The 25,376-nt window shown below is 42.4% G+C and overlaps 1 protein-coding gene across 1 annotated transcript in view; it reads left to right on the forward strand.

Annotated features, from left to right (window-relative positions):
- INO80 (INO80 complex ATPase subunit) overlaps positions 1–25,376 on the forward strand; it is a 534,228-nt gene that overhangs the window by 189,701 nt on the left and 319,151 nt on the right. Inside the window, exons 9-13 of the mRNA XM_078659770.1 lie at positions 5,778–5,981; positions 15,781–15,976; positions 17,633–17,700; positions 19,861–20,070; positions 21,316–21,396. Of these exons, the coding sequence (XP_078515896.1) occupies positions 5,778–5,981; positions 15,781–15,976; positions 17,633–17,700; positions 19,861–20,070; positions 21,316–21,396 (759 nt within the window). The remainder of the gene's footprint in view (positions 1–5,777; positions 5,982–15,780; positions 15,977–17,632; positions 17,701–19,860; positions 20,071–21,315; positions 21,397–25,376) is intronic.

Consider the following 25,376-nt stretch of genomic DNA (forward strand, 5'->3'; position numbering starts at 1 on the left):
AGAACATCCTTCAGAGAAAGAAGGACTTCGAAGAAAAAATGAAAAGTTACAAGATCCCCCCCGAAGCCGGCAACGACCGCCGCTGAGGTGCAGGAGATCGAAGAGTTCGACATCGAAGAACCGCCGAAAACTCCGGAACCTTCGGAGCACGAAGAGGAGGAGGACCTCTACTACACAGAGGGGGATTACGGGGAACAGCAGTCAAGCTACGGTTCAGGTTCCTCGACGGCCCAAGACCAGGAATGGCAGGACATCGAGGCCGAAAACCCAGAGGAGGCGGTAGAAACATACCCCTCGAGGCCTTCGCCACCGGATGACATTGGGGCATACAATGAGGTGGTAAGAAAGGCGGCAACAGCTTATGGAATTAAGCTGGAAGAGGAGAAGCCAAAAGCAGACTTCCTGCTCGAGACACTGCTCCCCATACAGACAAGGAGCCAGTTCCTGCCCATGCTCAAGAGTATCACGGCCCAGGGAAAGGAGGCCTTCAAGGACCCGGCAACATGCAGATCTGTAACGCCGAGGACTGAGAAGAAGTACAAATTCTCCTCCGAAGACCCAGCTTACATCAAGGGTTTCGTCACAGCAGATTCTATCATCGCTGCAACGGCCAGGAAAAGGGCAAACGTCCCAACAACGTCCGGACCCCCACCTGATAAAGAAAGCAGGAGGATGGACCTAACGGGCAGAAAAATTGAGAGGAACGCTGCAACGCACTGGCGGATGGCGAATTCCAACGCCCTCCTGAATAGGCATCAATACCAGCACTGGGAGGAGATGGGACAGTTGCTCAAATACCTCCCGGAACAATACCGTGACAGAGGAGCACACCTGGTAGAGGAAGGGAAGAGCATCGCCAACTCATGCCTGAAGACAGCCTTGGACGGGGCAGAAACATCCAGCAGACTGATGGCTATAGGCATCATTGAAAGAAGGCAAGCATGGCTCAGGATCTCATGATTCAAGGCTGAAGTCCAGAACAACATCCTGAACACACCCTTCAGCGGTGAAACATTGTTCGGGGCCCCAGTTGATGATAAGCTCACCCAACTGAAGAAGGACAACGAGACGGCAAGGTCCATGGGAGCCCTGCAGTTCAGAGGGATGAGAAGGGGCACTCCGTCGCGGAGGCCAAACGGCAGAGGTGGAAGCCAGCGAGGAGATTCTCACCAGAGTTTCCACCAGGGGCAACAGAGTGACAGCCAGGGCCACCAGGGCCAGCAGAGGCAAAACTGGAACTACCAAGGCAGGGGCCAGTCCTTTCGATCGAGAGGAAATGGACGGGGCCAGAGAAGAAGAGGCGGCGAACAGCCCCCCTCTAAGTGACTTCACACGAGAGAAGGTGCTCTACCACCCACACCCTCCGGGGGAGGAGCACGGGGAAACAAAGAGGAGAGGGCTACACGGACAAGACACAAAGGAACATGCAACTCCGGTAGGAGGAAGATTGAGATTTTTTCTCCAGGACTGGAGAAAAATAACAACAGACAAGTGGATACTCAATATTATGCAGTTCGGGTACTGCATAGAGTTGGAAAAAAGGCCACCAAACAGAAAACCAAAGAAAAGACAGCACTCAGGAAGAGAGCTGCAACTACTGCAAGAGGAAGCCCAAGAACTCCTCCTCAAAGCGGCCATAGAACGGGTCCCCTTCAAAGAACGGAACATGGGAGTGTACTCAAACTACTTCCTAGTGCCAAAAGTGGACGAAAGCCTAAGACCCATCCTGGATCTACGGTTCCTGAACAAATACGTCAAAACTCAAAAATTCAAAATGACGTCCCTACAAGAGGTCATTCCTCAGATAAAAGCAGGGGACTTCTTGTCTACCATAGACCTCAAAGATGCATACCTGCACATCCCCATGAACAAGCAGCACAAGCACATGCTAAGGTTCACGGTAAACAAGGATCACTACCAATTCACGACCCTAGCTTTCGGCCTAAAGTCCGCACCGAGGGTGTTCACGAAATGCCTTGCGGCAGTGGCCGCACACCTAAGGAGAAAGGGGATATACGTGTACCCCTACCTCGACGACTGGCTGGTGAAGGCAAACTGCTACAGGACATGCAAGGAGCATGCAGAACAGGTGACAGGAACGCTAGCAAACCTGGGTTTCTCCATACACTGGGGCAAAAGCTCGATGGAACCAGAGCAGGTGAAGATCTTCCTGGGAGCCCAGATCGACACCATACAATGCAGAGTCTTACCGAGCGAAAAGAGAACGCTCAGCCTACTGAGGGAGAAACGTCACTACCAGAAGGGGCGATCTCTGACAGTGAGGACTGTGAGCAAGATCTTGGGGATGATGGCATCATGCATCCATCTGGTCCCCAATGCACGACTACAAATGAGACCACTCCAAGAGTGGCTGCAACAACAATGGTCACAAGCTACAGGAAGTTGGGAGGATCTAGTGGTTGTAACGCACAGGGTGCAGGAAGAGATAAGGTGGTGGACCAAGGAGAGAATAACAGAAGGGAAACCTCTAACACCACCGGACCCAACAGTGACCATCACCATAGACGCATCCCAGAAGGGGTGGGGCGCACACATGAACAGGCTCAGAGTGAGGGGTCTGTGGAGCCCTACAGATGCAGTCAGGCACATCAACTACCTGGAACTGAAAACTGTGTTGCTAGCCCTCAAGGCCTTTCAGAAACACCTACACAACCGGAAGGTGCTAATACAAACAGACAACACCACAACGATGTTTTACATAAACAAACAGGGGGGAACTCAATCGTTCCCGCTGTCAAACTTGGCACAAGAGATCTGGAAATGGGCCATACCACTAAAAATAGACCTGCTAGCCATACACCTGCCAGGGAAGGACAATGTGGAAGCGGATTGGCTCAGCAGGCAGACTTCAGCATCCCACGAGTGGGAACTCAACAGTCAGGAAACAGAGAGTCTATTCAGGAAGTGGGGCACCCCAACAATAGACCTATTTGCAACACACCGGAATGCAAAATGCCAATACTTTGCATCCAGGCAACCAGAGGCACGGTCTCAGGGGAATGCCCTATGGATAAGCTGGTCAAAAACATTTGCCTACGCTTTTCCCCCGATACCACTGATCCCCAGGGTGCTCAACAAATGCATGAAGAGCAACATGACGCTCATCCTTGTGGCACCACAATGGGCCAGACAGACGTGGTATTCTCAGATAATGGAGATGGCGCAGGGGCCTCCCCACAAGTTCTCAAAAAGAAGAGACCTACTCTCCATGGAAAACGGAGGAATCCTACACCCAGAGCCAGAGAGCCTCAACCTCTCAGCCTGGCTCCTGAGGACTTAGAATTTGCACACCTGAAACTACCAGAGAGCACCCTGCGGGTGCTGCGAGAGGCAAGAAGGCCCAGCACACGCAAGTGCTATGGGGAAAAGTGGAAAAGATTCACTCAATGGTGTTGCAAGAAACAACTCCAAAGGAGACTAACCAAGGAGTCCACGGTGCTAAGGTACCTCACACACCTAATCAAGGCAAAGCTAAGCTCATCCTCGCTGAGAGTGCACCTAGCAGCGATTGTGGCATACACAAGAGGAGAAACAGGGAGAAGCTTCTTCACATCTCAAGTCGTGAAAAGATTCCTGGAAGGGGCTAAAAGAATAGCGCCGCCAAAGTGAATGCCGCCACCGGCCTGGAACTTAAACGTGGTACTGACGGAGCTCATGAAAGCACCCTTCGAACCCATCCACAAAGCATCACTGCAAATGTTGACAATGAAGACGGCCTTCCTGGTGGCGATCACCTCACTACGAAGGGTGAGCGAACTGCAGGCCCTCACACTGCAGGAACCCTACATCCAGATACACAGTGACAGGGTCGTGATGAGAACTGACCCACACTTCATGCCAAAGGTGGTGTCAAGGTTCCACATGAATCAGAGTATTCAGATCCCTAGCTTCTTCCAAAACCCCACTACAAGCGCTGAGAGGTCGCTCCACACCCTAGACGCAAGAAGGGCTGTGATGCACTACATTGAAAGAACGAAGGACCACAGGAAGACGAAACAGTTCTTCGTGTCCTTCGCTAACAGTTACATGGGCAAACCAGTTACGAAAAACACCATAGCCCGATGGATCGCACAGACAATTCAGTTCTGCCACAAGCAAGCTGGCCAGGAGCTAACAGGAGGGGCACGAGCCCACTCCACCAGGAAGAAAGGAGCAACAATTGCCTTCCTGGCCAACACACCGATTCAGGATATATGCCTGGCGGCAACATGGGCTTCAGTACACACTTTCACGAAGCACTACTGCGTGGATGTACAGATGAACAAGGAAGCACAAGTGGGACAAAAAGTGCTTCAACATATTTTTAGCAACCAACGCTCATCTTCCACCCAACCGCCACAAAAGTAACGAAAACCGCTACAAAATCTATGCACAGCATAGTGAATCCAGAAAGATTCACGCTGCAAAACGAATAGTTTCTTACCTGTCGGTGTAGTTTTGCAGCTTGAAGATCTTTCTGGATTCACTAGCGAACCCACCCGCCTCCGCCAGAAAGATGAGGCTGGAAAAGAGGGTGGAAAAACATGGAAAAGAAAGCAAGTTGGAACAATTACAAAATACGTGGAAACACTAACGTTGAAAAAACGATTAACGTACAGAGCCATGGATTCACTACAAAGACAAACAAGGAAAAGAGACAGAAAAAAAGAATCCGAAGATGGCGCCCAAGGGTGGTAGCTTCCACCGGAAGCACGCCGACGTCACCGAAAGGACACCAAATGGTGGGACGTCGACGCCCACCTGGGCTACGACAAAAAAAAAAAAAAAGAGAAAAAAGCCTACGATTCCGGACCCAACCACCAGATTGCGGAATATGCACAGCATAGTGAATCCAGAATGATCTTCAAGCTGCAAAACTACACCGACAGGTAAGAAACTATTCGTTATTGAAGCGGTTAGCCAACGTACAGTGTTGTTGACCTCATGTCACAGCTGGAGCTTGCAGTCAACTAACTAAATAAATAACAGGAGTGACTCTGTAAGCTATGCAATGGTGGGGGCAATGTTTTGATCTAATTTACAAACATGTTTCTCATTTTCTGGTTCCTTGGAATTTTTTTTATATTCAAAGAATATATCATTTTGTACCTGTTTGCGATGCTGAACTTTTAGAGTCACATCACCTACTGCTGCCTCTTGCCCAATGTTGTCTGTGCTTGAGCCTACACAACCCTCTCACGTGTGCACATATACTCTGGACAGAGATAAGGCATCAGACCTCAGAACATGGTGTACTCATTGAATACAGAACTATAAAGATGCCATGAAACACGAATATTTAATGAATAGCTCACACAGTAATGGGATCTGAAATAAGGGAGTTGTGTGTGTGTGTGTTCTATTTCATAGTAACCAGAGCTATCATGGTAGTAAGCAAATTTTAAAGTATACATGGCCGTGTTATACAACAGCGTGGCTTATCAAGCCCTGGGGAGATCAACGAAGCAAATCAGTATCGCTGTTAATTAGGGACTGTAGTGGGGAAGATGGCAGAGGTGGGATGCATTTGATTTGATAGAAAAAGTGTATTGCCTAATTTCAGAGGTTCCTAACGCAAGTAACAACTATTGTACACTGCATTCACTCTATTATAACTATTATAACTGATCAGAAAATTATTAACTTATACTTCATCTTGAAATATATTTGCACACCAGCATCAACCGTGTATTTGACTGACTTGTATTAATTCTTAATTCATTGCATTTTTCTAAGCACTGTTGTTCATTATATCTTAACAATTTACCTTCACACAGTTGGCTCACCAATGCATGAGGGAAGTGCGTAGGGCAGCAATTCAGGCTCAGAAGAACTGCAAGGAAACTTTACCACGGGCTCGGCGTCTTACTAAGGAGATGCTCCTATACTGGAAGAAGTATGACAAAGTTGAAAAGGAGCACCGCAAGCGAGCCGAGAAAGAGGCCTTGGAACAGCGCAAACTGGATGAGGAGATGAGAGAGGTAGGATGAAGCTGGAAAGAACTGCCTGAAAACAGTCTACATCACTGACTTTAGTTGGAACAATTATTAGTGGGACTACCAGTGTAAATATTCAACCTAACAAAAGTAAAAAATTGCAAACACAAAATCCTAATACATAACATTGGTCATATATGTTTTTCTGCCTCATGGAGTGCTGTAGCCCACGTGTGGCTAGATATCCACTATACAAATATTACAGATAAATACATTCCGGACTTCTTTCCTCATCTTAGAATGTCTGTCAAGCCTCATTCATCAAGAAGCCTATGACCAACCTTGCTCCTTCATTTATGATCTTGCCTTATTGCAAGCAATGTGCCAAATTCACCTGTAAAAGGAAGTTGTGGGAGGCCTCACAGTCCACAGGACAAGGAAATAACTATAGAAAAATGTAAAACCAATCTCCATTTTTAAACTGAGAATTTGAGCAGTGTAACCTTCTTCCATCTCAGCCTTGTGTTGGAGTATTGGTCTACTTGCAAAATCTGTAAGTACTTGTAGAATTGTGTCCAGTTATTAACCATTAAAGAGTTGCCGTCACAGCATTTTCTGTGCATGTGGAACCAGACTCTGCATACTCTGGATGTAGGTCCATTGACATTATAGATCTTCGGTCTTTTGTCACTGTATAATGAAAGATCAAGAAGTGCTCAAACACCTGAGAGTGACAGCATGTATTGCAAGAGCTTCACACAACTGGAGAAAAGGCGTGGTCCGTCCAAGCTCCTCCCTTCAAAGTACTGTGAAATCTCTAGCCTAAGTTCTTGGAGAAAGTGCCTCAAAGCCAAAGGCTTGTGTTGACAAGACCTGGTTCGATTTTACTGTGACTCCCGATTTCTCATTGGCCCACAGTCTGCCTGTCTGAATTTTAGATATTGCCATGCTATGTTTTTAAAAATAAACTTTAAAATGTAAATGAAATCCCCTTGTAGGATGTTCATTTCTCTATATGGGATTCTTCCTGATATTTGTAGACACTTGAATATCTCTGCACACATGTGTGACGCCAGAGCACATTTATAAAATATGTACAATTCAATTTGTAATGAATTAAAAACTCAAAATCGTCCTACGAAAGCAACATTTGCTCTATTCCTCATTTTTTATATAGCAAGTTAAGACAAAACAGTCAATTAAAATACATCATATTGACTTTACCAAAAGAGAGCAGCCTTCCCAGAGAAAAATAAACTAGAAAATTGAGCTGTCTGCGCAGGGTGCCGACCCTGACCCTGCTTCCTATAAGAATTCTAGATGCTGCACCTGACTCTTCATGCACAGAAGGGAATGTGGGGCAGTTTGTTTTGTTCTGCTCACTTGGCTAGTAATTCCTGAGAACTGCTGTGTGCGATCTTCCACGGGGTCCTACTGGTTGTGTTTTTAAGCCAAAAATTAGATCCCCCCCCATGAATTTTGGGCTTTTTGCAGTGTTTTAATTTGCAAGAAGTCACAAAATATGGTATTATTGTGAATAAAGCCTGATGTGATTAGTCACCTACTATCATGACATGTCTTTTAGGCTTTATGGATGACAAGACAAGGTAATGTCTTTGGTTAAAGTTATGGCCAGACCAATTGAATGAAAAAATCAGTTTTACATATTTTTTCCAAACAATTTTACAATTCCATGTCTTAAAACCCTCTGTAGAATATAGAATGCTAATAATTTGTAGCAAAGCGAATACCCTTAAGAATGTTGGTTTAAGGGTGTAGGACACTGGCTTTCTATATAGGGCACCAAAACCAGGTATACTGGATTGTGAGTCCAGGCTGCCCTTATTGGTTTATAGAGGCACAGGTAACAAACCCAAATGCTTTCTTTTGTGGTAGTGTGAGCGAGCAGTTTGAGCTTATCAGAGGGTAGTGCTAAGCATTTAATATACTCACAGAGGCAATAAATGAGACATGCGCTCAAATAAACCTGAGACCAATTTAGAAAAATAACGTATTTTTCTATAAGTTTTAACACCCAGAACTTCACAGGTATGTAAAATGTTCCCTTAAGTGCGTCTTTATGTGGTAATGATGTTCAAGGCATGTGTGCTGTTGACACGCATGCTTTGCATTAGTCTGCCATCTGGAGTTTGGCTTGGATAATAAGAAGTTGTTTTTGTTCCAAGAAGTTTTTTTCGAGTCACGAGGCTGTGTGACACCTCTTGGGAATACTGCGCATGGTCATCGGAGCGATCTTCACAATGTTTTTTCCTGTTGACGGTTTCAGATGTAGTATCTCATGCTCCGGTTTGAAACTCCTTCGGACTTTCTCCGGGTTGTTTATTCCCATTCAATTGTATTGTCTCAAACGGTCTACTTCTCATACAACCTGTCGTTTGCTCGCTCCCTCAGCACTCTGGCCATGCCTGGCTGGGCAAAGACTTCTTCATTTCCACACTGGTACGCGCACTGAGTGCAGTTTGTCAGGAAGTGCAGCGTAAGCAAGCGGACGATGTCCCGGACATCTTCGGTCGACCAGAATAGGAGGAAGAAGCTACAGCACCACACGAGGAATCACCGTCCATACATGATTCCAAGTCAGAGTCCCAATCCAAAGATGATTTGACTGTTCTGTAGTCAGCACAAAAACAACGGACAGTTGTGTATCTCTGCCCCTGATCCTAAACCCACACCATCGGTTTCTATCAAAAAACCTATTTATAGCCCGCCACTGCACATAAACCATAGCGCGCTCCCAAAATATGACTCCGAAGCCCCGCCCTCCGGTTTGGCTTTGAAAGTTCAGCCTACAGCAGGGGTCTCCACCTCCTCAAAATCAGAAGTCATAACACCTCGATCTTCGGTCTTGGCACTGAAACCGAGACTGCACATTTCTGAACCGAACATTCCTTTGTCGAAATGGAAGTTCCCATCACCGTAATGTTTCATTTTCGGTCCAAAACTACCAGTGGAGCAGATTCTCCAGCAACTTCAGCAAAAGCTCGATCTGAAATAAAATACACTGCAAATTCAACCTGGAACTAAGAAAATTACAATATAACAACCAAAACAACGCACTTCTAAGAAGCAGTTGAGTTTTGAAGAGGTATTGGACATTCCTGTTCAATTTGATGCAGCTAGTCCATTGCAAAATCCTTATCCCACTTCACCACTACCACAAACACCTCCTCCACAAACTCGCTCACAGGTAACACATCCCCTCAGTCTACAATAGGGATGGATCAGTATATCCCAGATGATACACATCCAGGGGATCCTTGGAATATTTATGATATTGAGCCTCAAGCAGACACTGATCCTGACTTGTATTCCACTTGCCCATCACCATCTGATGACGCCAATGCTTATCTGGACCTAATAGCACATGCAGCAACGTTCCATCGAGTTTCTTTATATAAATATTCTATAGAGGAGGATTTTCTATTCAAGATTTTGTCTACTGCATGAGCAGTTATGCCCCTGCGAATTCTAGTTCTATTACTACATATTGCAAATGACACGGGAAGACATTTTAAAAGCTTGTGCTGGATACTGGCGAAAACGAGTAAGCCCACCAGCATCATGGCCTCCCTGAAGATAGGGATTTTTGGTATCAAACACCTCGTATTAATAAACCCACACTGACGCCACTGTTGGATTTATTAATACATGCACCCAGAGGGCACCTTAAAGACGGCCCCTGAAAACCTACCAGCCAGTGATGTGCTGACTGACTGGTTCACGCCAGCCTGCCACCAGAGACAAGTTTTTGCCTCCAAGGTGGAGGGCCACCGCTCTCAGGTCAGAAACAAAGCCTGCTTGGGTAGAGGGCATTCATACACTCTCCCACAGGATGACCTGCTGATTATCATTCTAAGGCAGGCGAGCTTCAAAGAAGGAAAAGAGCAAACTCGCAAACAAATGGAGATGCACCACCTCCAGAGAAAGAATCCAAGCTCATGGATGCCTCTGGTAAAAGAGTTGCGGCACAAGCAGCTAATCATTGGCGTATAGCCAATAGTCAAGACTTATTACCAAGGTATGACAGGGCCAGCTGGGACGAAATAGAGGGGTTCCTCAAACATCTTCCAAAGTAGCACAAAAAGAGGGGTCAAGAAATAGTGATTAGTAAAAATTCTATAAAATGTGCACTAAATGCAGCTGACAGCACTACTTGGGGTATAAACACAGGTATCCTAATACGTAGGCACCCATGGCTTAGGGTGTAGGGATTTAAACCTGAACTACAGCAGGCCATATTAAATCTACCATTCGATAAGGCACATCTTTTCGGCCCGCAGGTAGACACAGCCCTTGAAAAGATGAAAAAGGACACAGAGGTATAAAATTCTTTGGGAGCCCTACAAACTAACACCTACAGTGGTTCTTTTCGTAGACCATATTACAAACAAGGTGCCAAAACTGTCAACACAGATAACCTCTGGGTTACAAGACCAGAATCCGGGAAAAACCTCTACACCTAGAACTTTCTACAGAGGCTCTTTTAGAGGAACCCATTTTAAAGGAAGAAGCAGAGGAAACAACACCTGTTTGTCAAATGCTAGCACACAATGACTTCCTTACCATTCTCCCAGACCATCTCACACATGTCTGGGGTCGTCTTTAACAGTTTTTCAACAATCACAACAGAACAATGGGTCTTGGACATTATCCAATATGGTTATTGTGTGGAGCTCATAACTCCTCCAAATATTCCACCTTGCAAACACAAACTATCTGTATAATATCAAACCCTTCTGCAAACATAAATCTCAGCTCTATTACAAAAAGGAGCCATAGAAATAGTTCCACCACAATTTCAAGGTACATGAGTATATTCACTATACTTCCTTATATCCAAAAAGGATGGGTCCCTACAACCCTTTCTCGATCTCAGACCAATAAATCATTACGTCATATCAGAACCCTTCCATATGGTCACTCTCCAAGAGATCATTCCATTATTACAACAAGCATTGGCATAGCCAATAGGTCTCGCTTTTGGGACCTTATAAGTGTTTATCTATGCAACGGTTGCTGTTGTTGCTGCAAGGGTATTGTGCTGCATAACTGAATACTTATAATGTCCCAAATGCGAGACCTATTGGCTATGCGAATGGATAGCTAATAGGTATGTTTTTTTTTTACCTTTTAATTATTTAGTTATGGAGATTAATAATATTGGTGCAACAATATTACTTTTTGCATGTCTAAACAGTTATAATGTGTGTAAGGCTAGACCTATTGGATATGTTTTTTTAAATTTTGTGAGTGTTTTTTTTACTGTAGTTATTGTGAGAATGTGATATTTAGTTAGTGAGAGAGTTTATTAGTGAGAGTATGTTAGTGAGAATGATTTATTTTTGATAGTGAGTTTGTTAGTTATTGTCTAAGAGATACAAGGTTTTTTTGTAACTGGGAGTTTGTTACTGTGAGTGTGTCTGTGATAGAGAGTTATTTATTTAGTGTGAGTGAGTTTGTTAGTTTGTGAAAGATAGTGTGAGAGTTTGTTAGTGAGAGAGAGTGTGATATAGTTATTGAGAGTGATTGGAAGAGTTATTTTTTTTAGTTAGTAATAGATCGTGATTAAATGAGTTAGAATTATACGTTGATTTCAAACGACAAAAGATAATCCCTTGCAGCCGCATGTCAGTATATTCCACTGGATGCTTTTATGGTTTAAGCATAGTTTTATTGTAGAACCATGGTGCTAACACTGCACAACCGAACAAGAGGAGGAATAAGTGGCTGCGTGTTACTGGGAAATAGATGCTGAAATAAAGCTATTTATACAAATATGAAACCGTGGTTTCACAGAAGAAGGAAAAAGACGTACGAGTTCATAGTTTAAGGCACATACATTTTTTTGGGTTTAATATCAAACCTAGGAGCAAATTTTTGTGTTAATATTTTTATTATTTTAAAAAAGAAAGAAGAAAAACCCAAGTGCAAACATAATAGTTGCATGTACTTCAGTCAGTATAGTTTGTTGCATTATAAATGCCAGTGTTAGGAGTCAATTATTTATGGTCAGAAGTTATCTGCAGACAGTTCTATGGTGAAAATAAAGGGAGTCCAAGCCCCTTTTCCGCGATTGAATCGCTTCGTTTCGGTTGTCCTATATCGATTCAATAACTTTCCTCCCTGTTCTGGACCTCATCCTGGGGAGGATCATTTCCCTCAGTGTTCTAATCGGATGAACAAGGTGTATCCTTGAGATGGAGAGTTTTTTAAAATTGGTTATTGAACTCTAAAATGATGCATTTTCTTTCTGCCCGCCCCTTTTTAACAACGCCCTCACCTGCTGCTGTATTTTACGAGGGCCAGGCAGCTGCAAAATGCTGGTTAGCCACTCGCGTAATTTGTCATTGGGCACTTGTGTTTACCGTCTCCCTTTAATTTGCCATTCTAACGTAGCCGACTTGCTAGTGATGCATGTGCAACCACGCGTACAAAGATACACGCATACACACCAGCAACCACTTTAGCACGGGTTCCCTTTCAAAGAAAATCCACTCCAAAATTGACGGCTATACAGATGCATGCGTCTTGATGCATGCTTTCACATGCCAACAAGCACTAGTAAAGCCAAATGACCTGGTCTTATTTTAAGGTGGATTCTAACTGGCTTTGTCAATACTTGTTCGTTCCTTCCAATTTTTGTTCGAATACCTTCATTTCAGAACTCCCTGGAGAAAGTGTCACTGCTTAAAAGTAGTAAATGTAAGATAATTATAATATATTAAAATAATACATTCCTGGCTGTAAAATATACTTTTTAAATGACTAAATTCAAAGTTAATTATAACATTAAAAACAAGGAACGCTGCTTGTCAAAATCAAGTTATTTCACCATGCAACAAAACGCTGGCTGAAGGCAGGACCACAGCCATGACATTGTAAAGTGGAACCATGTATTTCTGCAACGTGTAACATATGTGGGCTGCGACTATGTTATTTCAACTTGCATTTTTACTATAAATGTTCTGAGTCCATATCTCCCTACAGGAAAGCAATACAAATGCATCACTCTGACCATATACAAAGGTCTGAGATACAAATCTTTGTTTTAATATAGCCAACAAGCTAGGCTTGTAGTCACAAAATAAGTAAATTTAAAAAGCATGCAGAATTAAAGTGGTATACTCTACACTGCTGGAGAATTCACTGTGTGCGCTATACACAACTGGATTACACCGAGCAAGCAGGGACATAGGATTGGGAAGAGAGGGAGCACCCCCTCCACGGAAAAGAAATGGGGGTCGGGTGATATATATCTCTACCCACCAGAGACGCGAGTAGATGAGAAGAGCAGCTAACACTCACCCTGGTGGTGGCGTGCTTCTACAAAGTGAAACTGACGTGGCCTGATCAAGCCTGTAAGGGTGCCTGAAAATGAAGCTGACGAAGAGGGAGGGGGAGAAGGGAGGGGGTAGTGAGAGCAGAGAGACAGAGGGGTGTAATCTGGCTTTTGTACCCACACCATCAATCCAAAGGCAATGCTCTAGGGATGAACTGGTCAGAGATATTTGCATGCGCTTTGCCACCTCTCCCACTACTTCCATCAGGTCAGGAAACTCGCAGACATCTCTCACCATGATACTAATGGCTCCAACATAGGCTCGACAACCATGGTTGTCAACAATCCTGAAACTGTCTTAAGTCCCTCACTAGAATCTTCACCTGAACCCAGACCTTCGCTCACAGAATCACGGAACACTAAGACGTCCCAATCCGAAATAAATTAATCTTGCAATTTAGCTCCTGAAAGCTTAGAATTTGGTTACTTAAATTTACCTCAACAATGTATGAACATTCTTAAAGAGTTATGCAGCAAAATGGAAACACTTTGTTATATTCTGTCACATGCAAAATGTTAACCCTCTAAAGGCAAAGGTACAAACACTTATTTTTTACCTTTTGCATTTACAAACTGCAGGATTAGCATATACTTACATAAGATTACATCTTGCAGCGTTTGCCGCTTATCTCCAAAATAGATAACGCATATCGGTGTTTAAAATTCCAGTTATAAAATCTTTCATGGAGGGACTTAAAATAATAATTCCTCCTACACTTTCACCTGCCCCAGCATGGAGCTTAAGCATTGTCCTAACAAGATTAATGGGTCCTCCTTTTGTACCTATCATTACATTCTTGTCAATTGCAATATGTTTCATAGAAACTTGCCTTTTTAATAGCTATTACTTCTCTTAAAAGACTACGTGAAATTCAGGCATTAACTCTAGAAGAGCTTTTCTTTCAACTACATCAACCCAGGGTAGTGCTTCAAACTATTCCTAAATTCTTGCCAAAGTAGTTTCCAATTTCCATAGCAATCAATCCATTGATTCACCAGTTTTTTCCCCACAACCAGATACAGTTGCAGAAAGGGCATTAAACACTCTAGATGTAATAAAAAGGGCACTGATGTATTACATCAACAGGACTAAATCTTTTAGAAAAAACAAAACAATTGTTTGTTGCCTTTGCATCCCCTCGTTCAGGGAATGCAATATCAAAATCCGGCATTTCAAGATGGATAGTTAAATGTATCCAGACATTCTATGCATATGCTAAACGTGTTTTACCTGATGCGCCAAAAGAACACTCCACTAGAAAAATTGGAGCTTTTATGGCTTTTTTTAGGGACCATTCCTATTGCTAACATTTGCAAAGCAGCAACATGGTCTACTCCACACACGTTCACAAAACATTATTGTGTGGATGAATTTGCATGCCAACAAGCCAATGTTGGTCAGGCAGTACTTAAAACTATTTTTCAGACAACTACAATATCCACAAGTTAACCACTGCCTGAGGCAAGGGACTGTTTCACAGTCTATGCACAGAATGTGCATCTACAGCACACATGTTTCGAACGGATTATGTTGCTTACCCTGTAAGTATCTGTTCTTGGCATGTAGTGCTGTAGATTCACATGTGTAATCCCTACTCGCCCAAAAAGTCTTGTGTAGGTTCAAATACACACATTTTATTTCATAATAATACATGGACATCTCAATGCTTCCATATACAGCATTCTTACATTCTCACCTACCCACGACAAAACAATCTGAAGATGGTGTCGATGATCGGGCTCAGTATTCCCAAGAGGAGGAGTCACAAAGCCTTGTGACTCGAAGAACTATTCTTGGAACAAAAAGAACTTGTAATCATCTGAGCCCAACACTAGATGGTGAACCTATGTAAATTATGTGAATCTAAAGCACTATATGCCAACAGCAGATGCTTACAGGGTCCTTCATATGGGGAAAAAGGCATATACTGCATACAGTTACATACAAGAGGTTTCCGGGGTTTTCCTTCAGTACTTAAGGTGGTAGGGGCCAAAGTCCAAAGATCCACCAGCAGGTAGTCATTTAGATACTATAGTAAATTTCTTGCTAATTAGAAGAGAGTCATGGAAAATATTGCCCGAACAAAAAGAGAGAGGTGGAAGTAAACTGATGGACACATGAAAGTGAGAAACACTACATTAAAAATTTGGCTGGGATTAGCATTAGTTGTTGGAGTGAAAACCGTCTGCAATTTGGTCCTGGATATAGGGATAATGGAATGTAAGAAAACGTGTTATCAGGGAAACTGTGATCATAGAGCAAATAATAATGCAAAAGGTTTTGAAGCGAAAGTCCAGTTGCAATGTAAGTGTGGCTAATAGAGACTGTGTATAACAGCTTCTCACATTTGTGCATTGTTCGTTTTTGTACTTTGGGAAGCAGAAGAAAATATTCCTGTAAATATTCAAACTCGGGATGTTTTCCGTTTAGTTTGATCTATTCTGTTTGAAATGCCTCATTTAGGCTCTTCCATTTGCTTTCAGGCTAAGAGACAACAGCGGAAACTGAATTTTCTGATCACCCAAACGGAGCTCTATGCCCACTTCATGAGCCGTAAGCGAGATTCAGAGTCTGATGTGATACAGGAAGAGATTCTACGGAAGCTGGATGACAACTCTTCCCAGCGGCAAATAGACATCGGTGGAGGGGTTGTCGTTAACATCACACAGGAGGATTATGGTATGGTTCCCTAAATGACATGTAGCAGTGCACAGAATGGCAGTGCTGTTCAGCATGACACTTAAGTTTGTATTGGCAGGGATAAGTGGTCATCTTTTCTTTGTAATCGGGTAGCCAATCAAAGCTTAAAAAAAGAATCTCGTGTCAACCAGAGTATTGCCCTCTGTGATTGGAAGGTAATAATGACTGGCTTAAATGCACAGTGCAAAAACGTTAGGTTGCCTATCATCCCATTTCCTTTAGTTCAATTAAAAAGACATTAACAAAGAAGCTGCTGTTGCCAAAATGTCATTCATTTAAAGGTCTATTTGGCTACCTCTAAAATAATGCATCATTAGATTAGGGGTCTCCAACCTGTTCTGTAATGAGAGCTGCTTCTTATCAATAATGAACTTGATAATTTGTGGAATAATGACCACATCAGATACAACCATAATAGTGACCACAACTGGCAGTATTATATTAGTAACCACCCTGATAGGTCACGATATTGAATGACAAAATACCGTCAGCCAAAATGTCATATTGAGAATACTGTTTATATAATATTGGGAAGGTTCTTAAACACAGGCAAGTATAGATCTATTCTTAGCTGCTCCATTTCTAAGTACCTTGAAGCGATGTATAATAGATAGGTACAGTCATATCTTTATGATAAATAGATGTGGAGTTAGGAATGTAAATATTTACTTATATTTATTCTTACCTTCATGAAGGTGTGGTTGTCGATTTGTAGGTGCTATATTTTGACAGGATGATATTTAAAACTGAATGGTATTACAGAACACGGTCTACTCCAACTCAAGATGGTTTTACCAACAGCAATGTCGGGAAACGTGTTATCACTATGAAATGCCCCCACATGACTAGAAAGTGTCCACTGATACAAAGAGTTTTAAATCTTCCAAACACACCACGAATTACCATTCAAAAAGCAACTTCAATATATTTGAGATTTTTAATCATTTTGCAACGAACATCAGCATATCACTTTTTGCTATCAAAAATGTCCTTTTAATTTCGGGTAAAACCACTCCAAGAACATCTTAACTTTTTCCACACCCTCGGTGTGACTGATAGAGTGTGCCTTGCAAGTGACAATCTCCATGTGACTTTACAAAATTGAGAGTGGAAACAGCTGGTCATTTTGCAACTCCATCAGGCTGTCAATATGTGCGTTTGTGTGGCCCTGACATTGGTTAGGGTGGCTGCCGCTATTAGTGTTGAGTTGAGCTGCTTAATTCAATGTGTCTAGACCCTATACAGCGCGCAACTATATTCTTGGGAGCTCATTCTAGGGTACTGGCGAGCTAACTGTAGCCTCTACGCTACCTTTGGAGATCTCTGCTTTAGATAGTATGTCGAAAAGTGCTTTTTTCAAGTGAGGTGTTAATTGTTTTGAATTCAGTGAAGATTATGATGGCGGGGAAATAGGCAATTTTTCCTTATGCTGATTAGACGGTGATTAATATTCTGCTTCTTATGTCAATGCGCCTCTGTAAAAAACAAAAACACTTTCTGTAAATAATTTATATTGACAAAATAAAAACTATTTCTGATGAGTTCTCAGACCCATGTTGTCATGGTTTAACTTGTGAACCTGTACCAAATAGTTTGGTTGTAGTGCAACTTACTTGTCTTTGGTTCATGTTGCAGACAGTGAATACTACAAGGCACAAGCATTGAAGAATGCAGAAGATGCATACCAGATACATCAGGCTCGGGTGAGTATCTTGCTCATGGCATATGTTAAGCGAGGAGGAGCATACTATGGGCCTGCCGAACCGCTGGCGTTTTCACACATATTATTATTTGAAATGAACTATTTGTAACTTTTCTTAAAGCGCTCTTTTGTTGCTCTATGTCTGGATCTATATAGAAGACGATGTGCAGCAGTAGAATGTGGGGTGTGCATTCTGTGCACCAAGCATAGGGACCACATGCATTTTTGCAAACAAAGGTGTGCTCTCTTTTGGGTATGTGTAAGCATTACACAAAATGCAAAAACTTTGAATCGAGTTAATCTGTACCAGAAACATATACCCTTAAACTACATTGGCTGTCTTTGGCTTATGAGTGTGCCACACAATGTACAGATGCAGTCTGGATAGTTGTACTTAAACTTTGTCTATGCAATACGTTACAAATCCCATACTATTCTTTAAAAATAGCTGACTGGCTGACTGGCCATTAAGGTTCAATGCCAAGTAAAAGGACCACCCCTTATTTCATGAAAAGTAACCTAACCGTTCCATTAAAGGTTGAAGGGCTGTTATAATTGTGGCACATAATTAAAGATGTTCTGTAGTTTCTAAGGGTAGGATTGTAACTTAATTTCCCTTACCACAATGTTCTGCTCATTACATTGACCATGAAATCACAGACACCAACACAAATGTCATTTAACATCATATATTAGGTCATTGATGATGTTACCAATGTAATTTGTGATGCCCTAGTGAAGTCATGAGCAGAGCATATGGCAACCGGTGAATTTCAGTCAGGACTTGTTAGGTTTGCTACTTTAGCATAATATCTGAGTATGAAATCGAAACAAAGCTGACAATATATTCAATGAATAGTATAGTGAAGTAGTTAAAACCGGTTCTATAGAAGAGACTTGCCACCCGTTAAAATAAAAGGGCAGGCCCTTAAAACGCAATAATTTTGCTTCCTGGACACATCTAACAGGCTTGAGGACAGCTATTTTCTTAAGCTACAGTTAGCAAGTGAATTGCAGCTGTACTTAATGTTTAAAATCGTTGGGGAATCTAGTTCAGAAAGAAATTATGACACAGAATGCAAAGTAGAATAGCTTGTGATAGTTTTTACTGAAAATAATAAACACTCAAGGTGAGAATCAGACTAGGTTTCGAATAGTAAACTTAACCGTGGCACTCCTAAACATACCAGTGTTTTCTTCTTCCGGCCCACTAGAAGAGCTGGAAGAAATGATTAAACTTTGGGCCTGATTTAGACTTTGGTTGTCTTGGTACTTTGTCTTAAAGGCATCAGAATACCCTCTCTCCCAAACCCTTGGTCCACCCTCATCATTTAGAGACGGGCGAACCTGAAGGCTTCAGTCGACAAATGTCCCGCTGTCTCAGTGGATGGAAATCTTCCTCCGATGCCCGACTTAGTAGGGAATGTCAGAGGAAAGATATTACATTACCTGCCCTAGCAATTGAAACAAAAGAAAAATGTCCCCACATCCATGGTAAAATATCCCAGCTCCCATGTTGTGGGGGTCACTAGCTATATGTTTTTCAGAAGCAAACTTCGGCATTAGCAGTTTGTTTCTGAAAAAGAAAAACATGTTTAACGTTTGGTATACAGTCATCAAAATCATTAGCTAATGTCCACCAAATGTGTTATACCTTGAATGGAACTACTGTGTGTTTTCTTTAAATAATGGATTGGCATTTTTCTTAATTCGTATCCTCTGACTTTTTTGTCCATTACTCTGAACTCTGACTTATTTTCTTACATATTGTTTTGAAAGGGATGCAGTTGCAAATGTTTTGTTTCTAAGAATTATGTGTTCTGGCACTCAATGTCTTTCTCTGTTCTTAAAATGTTTTTGATGAGAACTCAGAGGCAGCACATGTACACACTGAACTAAATTGATAATTTCATTACTACTAATGAGAGATGCAAGAGTGTGGGTACATAATGTACATTCTGACTAGAGTAAGTGCAACATGATGAAAATAAAAGGGCCTTTGCAATCAAAAGCACCCTTTCACGACGGCTGTAACTGCATTGAAATGTGTACAAACAAAGTAATGCGACTTAATTGTTTTAAAAAATAATAATAAAAACGTTTTTTTTTTTAAAAGCACCCTTGCAACTGTGATGCCTAATTTCCTTGCTTTCTTTTTCAGACAAGGTCCTTTGATGATGACGCAAGGGAAAGTCGGGCAGCTGCTCTCAGAGCTGCCAATAAGTCTGGCACGGGGTTTGGAGAGAGCTACAGTTTGGCAAATCCATCCATCATGGCTGGAGAAGACATTCCGCAGCCAACCCTTTTCAATGGCAAGCTGAAATGTTACCAGTTGAAAGGCATGAATTGGCTGGCTCACCTATACGAACAGGTAACATCACATTTACTAAAACATAATTAGCACTACAATAAAGGCGATATTCCTGTTTAGTTGTTTACTTTATGAGGGGATGGTCATCACCACAATCCAGTCAGGGTGTCTAATATGTCAGAATAATCATAATTGAAATTCATGTTGTGTGTTTTTTTCCATGTGTGTTCAGGGCCCTCACATTTCTGGATTCAATGCATGAGTAGCTCCTGCAGCCTTGGTTTTGTATTATGTGTGTAGCACTGCAGTTCCCATTTTAAATTGAGGACTAACCATACCAGAAAGCTCAGAAAAGGGCTGGATCCAAATTATTGGGCAGATATGCTTCACAGTTCCATGAAAGGAAGCTAATTAAAGGGTTTGAGATTTCAAAGCTTCTCAAATATATTTCCCACACATTCTAACTTTACTCACGTGCATCAGAGGAAAGTAGTGCAGAAAGTAGGAAAAGATGGAGCAACCAGTAACATAGATGCAGGGTTTATGTTTTTTATAATGCCTCTTTGGAAAATAGTCTTTGTTTCAGAATAATTTTTTTTGAGGAAATAGTCAAATCTATCAAGTTTCCTAAATATAAATTGGTACTTATGCATAGGGTACTATGCTTGAATAGATTGTACGTATGCATGTACTTCCTAACATTGATGGCCTAAAGAAAATGTAATGGACTACTAGAAGTGTTTTAAACTATTCACCTGGGTGTGCATACTATTTTTGACTTTTTTTTAAATCTGTGGGTTTTAATCAATTCCTTTATTGAGTTTTAAAAGAATAAGCACATATATAAAAAGAAAATAAAACAGATCACATTTTCAGGTATCACATGTGTTTGCATACATAGGAGGGCGGAAATGCGCAGTTAACGAGAATTGGGCTGGCCTACTACAATAAATCAACATACTAGACAACGTTGGACATGCACAATTCCTTTACAATTCTGTGTATATCCCCACATAATCAAAATGTGTATAAATCCATAATTAAGGCTAAGGTTATGGAGATACCGTTTAGTAAAAAGGTGAATCAGACTTTTACCAACATTGTAACATGTTGCCATACTTGAAACTGTATGTATTTACGTTAACCAGGAGTGTCTGTTTGAGAGTGAAATAACTCCTTTTCTGTTTTATCATTTGGGAAATCTTTTGAATGATTGGTGTCTTAAATGTGAGACACAAGTTGATGAAGGAAATTATCTTTGTGCTGACTCATCGAAAGATGCTAATGATGTGGGTTTCTTTTCAGGGTATCAATGGGATTCTTGCAGATGAGATGGGCCTTGGTAAAACCGTTCAGAGCATTGCTTTGCTAGCACACCTTGCTGAGGTAAGTGGTGGTTATGCATTTTATGTTGGATAGGGAGTTTCAAGAAGGGAACAAATGTAGGGGGCAGACAACTGGACTGGTAGTTGGATTCTCGCACTCCGAACTCACATGCAGGTTCATCTTTTCGAGCTCTATAGGGTGCCTGTGGCTGCCCAGATGATCTTCGTCATTGAAGAGGTGGTGCAGGATCTCAAAGAGATCTTGGAGCATTTTTCAGTTTCTTGTTGCCGTAACCGTGGAGTCAAAAGTAATCCCAAATCTCATGGTGTCCCATCCTACCTCTGGTAACAGGAGTGTTTGAATAGATGGCCTTCTGCTGATAGCAGACAATTCTCTCTCAAGGGGTCTCCATTGATTATCATGAGCACTGAATAGTCCTACCTACGTGGGGGGACCCTTTAGCAATTCTTTCAAAGTCACATCCACTTTGCCCTACTTCAGAAAGGACAGGAAACATATGTGACAGACATGTTAATGTTTTAAACCTTAAAAACCGGCAATGTTTCCTTGTGACATATTAATTTGCTAAAATGCAAAATAAAGGTGTTAAAAAAACCTATGTTGCCAATATTTATTAAATTACGTTATAATTTTGAAGGAAAATACCCTTAAAAAAATAAAATAATAAAAGTGACCTTTTAAAAACGCCCTCCATTAACACCTTAAACTTCTTTTTAAAGTAAGATAAGGAGTAATGCATAGCAATGTAGCCTGCATAGGTTGCTGCATTAAAACAATGTAAATAGGACACTGTTCTTTTAAGACCTCCTGACCTTCACTGTCATCATGCCCTGTAGGTGGTAGTTCACTCAGTTCTTTTTTCCGGCGCCTTTTGATGACTCCTGGAACAGAGCTCTGACTTTTTAAAGGTTTTTTCCTCAACAATTTTAGTATTTTCCTCAACAATTTTAATCTCAGACTTTTTAAAGCCTGGCGTCCTTTAAGGCGTAAAATATTTGAGATAATTTCCTGACAGGAAATGTATCTAATTTCTCAGAAAATTGAATCTCTTTTTTGCGAATTGTCCAGAGTGCGGCCGGAAATTTGACAAAAACAGACCCATACAGGATCTGCATCTTATGTTTACCCGAATCTCATGATCCCAAGACGGGTCACCACTGCAAGACCCTCTCCAGGTGCACTTTGAGGAAGAGAGAAGATTCATCTCCATGGTGAAGTGGACCACCGCAGAAGACAAGATTCCTTGGCTGGAGAGACTTCAGAAGGGCGAGGAGAAACTGTTCCCTCTACCAGTGTCCATATGTCACGGTCTGAAGACACCTGCAGCGGGAGATCTAAAAAGAGAAGATCTGCTGAAAAACAGAATAAGACATAGAGGAAGTTGAAGGGGCTGGTTCGACATCGAGAACACTCTTGACGTTGAGGAGAAAAGTGATGTCAAGAACTTCGACGTCGCAAGATAAAACAACCTTTCTGACCTAAACAGTGGCTTTTGGGGATGAAAGCATGCAGACTTCCTTCAGAGTCTGATTCAGAGTACTTCCTGGCCTATTCACCATCCAGGCCCACCTCTCTAGTGACCAATACGGATTCTCAAAGCACCACCTCGAGTTCCAACGGAATCCACTCCTCCACAATGCTCTCCTCCTCTTCCTCAAAACACCTCAACCAGCGATTTCAGTAGAACCTCCATTGCCAGTACAGCCAGTCTCTCCATCTCAGCCACCACAGTCTACTGTACCAGTGGCACACACACCATGGCAACCTAGATCTCGCTCCCAACTCACCAGACCTCACACCTATAGGTCCAGGTCAAGATCAAGATCCCACATCGTCATCGTTCAAGGTCTCACAGATGCTCACACTGAAGATTAAGAAGAGACTCTACATCCTGGTCAAGATCCTCACAGTCTTATCATATGTCATCTTCAGGATTGTGCCCGCTTACCTCCAAGAATATCTCCTCTAGATTTACCAACTACATCAAAAAGGGTCCTTTTTAAAATCCTCCTAATCACCTTCAGGGCCTATCAGGGAAGAGGACCCAGCTACATCCAGAGCATGTTTAAACACTACACCCCCCCACGAGATCTCAGATCTGCAAAAGCCAACCTCCTTACCATCCCCAATTTCAGATTAAAAACTAGAGGAGGAAAGGCTCTGGGGGTTCTGGGCTCAAAGGCCTGGAATAAATTACCCCTGCCCCTCCGCCAAATCACATCGGAAGCAGCTTTCAGAAAGACCCTCAAAACATGGATATACAGTCTATCCGATGTTTTATGTAAAAGCTTAGTCTGAATCAGTATACTTGATCTGACTCTCAGCTGACTCAGCGCGGCCTGTCACCACTGCCTAGTCTTTCTAAGCGCTGAGATGCTCGCTGGAGTGAAGGCTGCGCTATATAAAAACCTCTTTACATTACATTACATTACATTACAGGTCGAATATTTTTGAGACACTTCACAAAGGTCCGCAGCTAGACAACTGCTTCTGTTGGTTCCAGGCATCTTAGAACCAGCGATGGAACTTTTGTGACTCCTGCTGCCGTGAAGCCTGCTTCATCACGCCTGCAAAAGAAATACAGATCACTGTATCAAAATCTGTCTTTTCGTCGCACAGATCCAATATCAGACATTATCAGTCATTGTTTCTACAGCTTGAAAATGTCATGCCATGGCCCCATCTTTTACAGTACCTCCTGTTAAGGAGAGCAAGAAATTGGATTCATTGGGCAGAAAGATTACAGAACCTTGCAGTTTCCGTGAAAGCTGCTAGTGCAACAGCTCTCCTAGGACGCCATGACAGATCTTTTTGGGACTCCAACAGTTCATAGGAGATCTTCCAAGAGACAGGTTTCAGGATTTTCAGAAGATTATTAATGTAGGAATGATGGTGTCAAACTTAAGTTATCAGCACTGCAGCTGATTCCTCCAATCTAGCAATGCATGGTTATTGTCATGGACTAGCGCTTTGGCGTTTATCATGGATCATGACGGAGACTCACAGGTTCGAAACCGGAAGCCAAACACAGGATTCCCAACATGTTCTTTGCTGGTAGCAATTTGTTTGGTTCTCATGCTGACAAAGAGGTGTCTAGCATTAAGTCCGAGCTCGCTACTCTTAAAGCTGTCAGATTAGAGAAAATTTGAGAATGTTGTAGACATTCCTATAGGCCCTATGGCTGCTGCTGTTTCCACCAGAGGTTTCAAATCCTTCATTGGACTACAGCAAGAACAATCATCTCAGCCACATAGACTTCAACAGCGGCGTTAGTCAAGAGGCAGAGAAGGACACTGTTGTTGAAGTCTATGTTCCACTACAACTACGGGTGGCAAATAGTCAGTCATTTCTTCCCTCTCTTCTGTTGCCTACTCTGGTAAGGGGAAGTAGAACTTAATTCTGAAAGAGTGGCAAAGAATAACAACCGACAAATGGTTTCTGAATATTGTAAAGCATGGATAATGTCTCAGATTCAAGTTTCTCCACCATCTATTCCACTGAGAAACATTCCCTTTACCACCGGGAAAACCTGCAACAAGCAGTATCCATTGTCTTGCAGAAACACTTGGTGGCAAAGGTCCTTTCTCACCTGAGAGGAATGGGAATTTATTCCTGTTATTTTCTGGTGAAGAAGAAAGGACCCAGAAACCAATACAGACCCATTTTCAGACCTTCTCTCAACTCCGTCAAGAGGACTGGCGATGCTCGATAGACCTGCAAGATACCCATTTTCACATCCCAATAGCCAACCTTCAGGAGCACATGGTCTTCTTCCTGGGGTGCTGCTGCATCTGGCTCGCTGGGGAGCGGCAACTAGGTGGACCGCATCTTGCGTCTTTGGTGCCTGTGGCTGCAGGGGCGTAGCTCTTCTACTCCAAGGGAGATTCTTTGGCATTTTGCAAAGCAATGTCAGTCCTGGATTTTTTAGGTCTGCGCAGCGGTAGGACGAGTCAGATTCTCCACAAGGGACAGGTGCAGTCAGTCATTCTTCTCAGTTCAGCAGTGTTCTTCTTTGTCCA

The sequence above is a fragment of the Lissotriton helveticus genome, chromosome 9, assembly GCF_964261635.1.
Source record: "Lissotriton helveticus chromosome 9, aLisHel1.1, whole genome shotgun sequence".
NCBI lineage: Eukaryota > Metazoa > Chordata > Amphibia > Caudata > Salamandridae > Lissotriton > Lissotriton helveticus.